Consider the following 3285-nt stretch of genomic DNA (forward strand, 5'->3'; position numbering starts at 1 on the left):
CATCGATGTGTAATATTACATATTAATCCAGAACAAGGCAGATCCTAAATCTGTAAGATCACGTGTTTATGCTAATTTTTTAGTTGAAATAAATTGATTATACAGCAAACTCGTGAAAAAGTGATGAAAAATGTGTATCAACTGTTGCAGGTGGAGAAATTATATCTGGGGATGACATATTTCCCCTTTATTCCAGTCGGCAGGGACTGCTTCACTTTATTCCGCCTTCGGTCTTGTCCAGGTTGGACATTTGTAGGTTGAGGCTGGGGGTTTCTTATTTGGTTAGATCCAGCTCTTCAGACGTCTGGGTGGAATGCACGCTCCGTCCTGCCAGACGAAGCGCAAAATGTGGAATGAACACCCTGACAGTGGGCTGAAAGTTACAGCAGTTTATATTTTATACTTACAGAGCGACTTACAATCAGTAGTTACAGGGACAGACCCCCCCTGGAGACACTCGGGGTTAAGTGTCTTGCTCAGGGACACAATTTGGCTAATGCAAACCCCCCCACAAAAAACAGAATAATTCAAAGACTGTGCAGTGCTGCAACATTAAAAACATTTACATTTACAGCATTTACTAGACGCCCTTATCCAGAGCGACTTACAATCAGTAGTTACAGGGACAGTCCCCCCCCTGGAGACACTCGGGGTTAAGTGTCTTGCTCAGGGACATGATGGTTGTAGGTGGGATTCGAACCCGGGTCATCTGGTTCATAGGCGAGTGTGTTACCCACTAGGCTACTACCAGCCCAAATCAATTTGGCTAATGCAAAAAATAAAACTAAAAAACAGAATAATTGGAGGACTAGAGTAGTGCGGTTATACCGCAGTACGGAGGATGTTGCGGGGCGGGGTCCGCGCCCTCGCACCTGAGCCCGGGCCAGCGGGGCGGGGCGGGGCGGGGCGGGTATATAAGGAGCCGCGTCACACCTCCCCGCCACATCCAGGTCCCCGGCGAGCATGCTGTCGCTGCCGCTGCTGCTGCTCTGCGTCATCCCGAGGAGCCGCGCGGCTCTGAAGAACGATGCCACGGAGATCCTCGGCCCCCACGTGGTCGGACCCGCGGCCGAGCCGCCGGCCAACGTCTCGCTGAACCGCGCCAGGACCGGCGGCCGCGGCTCGTTCGGCGCGGCGCACGACGGAGGCGGTGAGTCTGAGCTGAGGCAAGGAAAGTGGTGTGATGAAACCTACCAGATGTTGCCAGATCCTACCAGATGTTACCGGGTGGTGAGAAGCGCACGATCTGGCAACTGGAGAACTGGCTCGTTTGTATCCCGTTATTACATTATTACCGTAATCACTAGTCGTCATTTAAAAGGTGGCGGTAACCGGAGCTTCAACCCGGGTTCCCAGAACTCTGGTGAAAGAGATGCGGTGATGTTGCGAGGGGGGGGGGCGCCTGTGTCTGGCGGCGGAGATGTGAGAGCGCCGCACAATGTCGGGTGGAAGGGGGGGGGGTTGATTTGTGACAGGCCGCTTGAATGGAAGGTGCGCTCGATTGCACAGGAAGTGCCTGACTGGAGCCGCGCTCGCCTTGAACTCTTTGTGGCTGAGAAGGGAAAGAGGGAGAGCGAGGGAGAGCGAGGGCTCCGGTCCTTCGTTCCTCGAACAATGGCCGTGAAAAAAAGGGGGGAATGTTACTGTCAGCGAGGAGCCCGGGCTTGAGTTACGCCGCGAGGAGCGGCTAGTAGTACAACTACCAGCTGCACGGGCCGATCCGGTCCTCCTCTGCCCGACCCGGGAACGTTACAGCATCTGGCCCGGCGAGAACTTCTGATTTAACGCCGGTGACATCTATCCAGTTCAAGGAATCGGGCGACCCCCCTCGGGGCAAACGATTCCACAATCTGCCTTCCAGAGCCGAGACGACGTGCCCCGTCGGCCAGTTTCCGGCTATCTCCACCGGTTCTTGAATTTGAGCCGGTCTCATTACGCCATGCTTGGTTGACACTGCTTCGTTACACCTCAACGTTATCTCAACGTTATCACTTCCTCTCTCTCTCTCTCTCTCCCCCACAGAGCGAGGCCAGGTGGGCTGCCGCGAGCTGCGCTCCACCAAGTACATCTCCGACGGCCAGTGCACCAGCATCAACCCCATCAAAGAGCTGGTGTGCGCCGGGGAGTGCCTGCCGGCTCAGCTGCTGCCCAACTGGATCGGGGGCAGCGGCGGGGCGGCTTACGGGCGCAAGTTCTGGAGCCGCCGGAACAGTCCGGACTGGCGCTGCGTCAACGACAAGACTCGCACGCAGCGCATCCAGCTGCGCTGCCAGGACGGCGGCACGAGGACGTACAAGATAACGGTGGTCACCTCGTGCAAGTGCAAACGCTACTCCCGGCAGCACAACGACTCCGGCCACAAGGTGGACAGTGGCGCCGCGCCGCGCCTCCTCCAGCCGCACAAATCCAAGGCCAAGCGGAAGCACGGCAAAAGCAAACTGAAGGAGAACTGGCCCGAGGCCGGCCCGTGAGCCCGGTCCGGTTCTGGATTACAAATCTGACGCTTAGGCAAAGGCTACGGGAAGAGGACCTTGCTGAACTGTGCCGAGCGGAATCGTTTAGTGCCGTCGGATCTTGAAGGATAAAGGGATACGTGTTGCAGAGTGGCGTCCGTTCACTCGGCCCCTGAACTGCTTACACAGGAATTATGCTCCTTGCTATTTTCCATACGCCATAGTCATGTGGCGCTGGAAAATAAAAAAGGACAAATAATGGCAACAAATTACTTACTTGGCAACGGCGTCTGCTCATATGCAGAGAAAAATTCCGATGATGTGGAATAATGTGTACAATAGTCTACTTTTGTATGTTGAGTGTATCCCAATAAAGATAAAGCTATATTTAAATGTAAATAATGTATTGCAATATAAATGTATGTACTTGTTTTGACATGTTAGCGTATATAAACGTATGTATGAATTTTTTGCTTTGGTGTAATATATTTTGTAGTAATGTTCCCATTGGCCATTTGTAAAATGGAAGCAATGAGTTGTGTTCCGTCATATGATGTACAAATGACACATTTTCATATCCCACAAAGCAATAAATGTTCTTTTTCAGTCTAATGCTTTTCGGCTCCATACTTTTCTGCTAGTGATTAGGGTTGGGCGATTTTACAATCTAGATCGATAATTGCGATAAAATTCAGCTCGATTTCAGTGATCAAAAAAAAAAAAGCCAGAAATGAGCATATTTTGTGTGTGTTTACTTTGAAATGGAGACAATTTGACTGCGAGACATCCCAAGAAATCCCGGGAGTCTCCCACATGCCCGCAAAGTGAATAA

At 52.1% G+C, this 3285-nt stretch overlaps 1 protein-coding gene across 1 annotated transcript; it reads left to right on the forward strand.

Annotated features, from left to right (window-relative positions):
- Positions 1-932: 932 nt before the first annotated feature.
- sostdc1a (sclerostin domain containing 1a) lies at positions 933-3065 on the forward strand. Its single transcript, XM_028979985.1, has 2 exons — positions 933-1150; positions 2023-3065. The coding sequence occupies exons 1-2, from the start codon at positions 964-966 to the stop codon at positions 2469-2471; spliced, it is 636 nt and encodes a 211-aa protein (XP_028835818.1). The 5' UTR covers positions 933-963; the 3' UTR covers positions 2472-3065.
- Positions 3066-3285: the final 220 nt, after the last annotated feature.

The sequence above is a fragment of the Denticeps clupeoides genome, chromosome 5, assembly GCF_900700375.1.
Source record: "Denticeps clupeoides chromosome 5, fDenClu1.1, whole genome shotgun sequence".
Lineage (NCBI taxonomy): Eukaryota > Metazoa > Chordata > Actinopteri > Clupeiformes > Denticipitidae > Denticeps > Denticeps clupeoides.

Coding starts and splice junctions, on each gene's coding strand:
- sostdc1a (XM_028979985.1), top strand. CDS start 964: ATGCTGTCGCTGCCGCTGCTGCTGCTCTGCGTCATCCCGAGGAGCCGC. Junction 1,151..2,022: donor CGCGGCGCACGACGGAGGCG/GTGAGTCTGAGC, acceptor TCTCCCCCACAG/AGCGAGGCCAGGTGGGCTGC.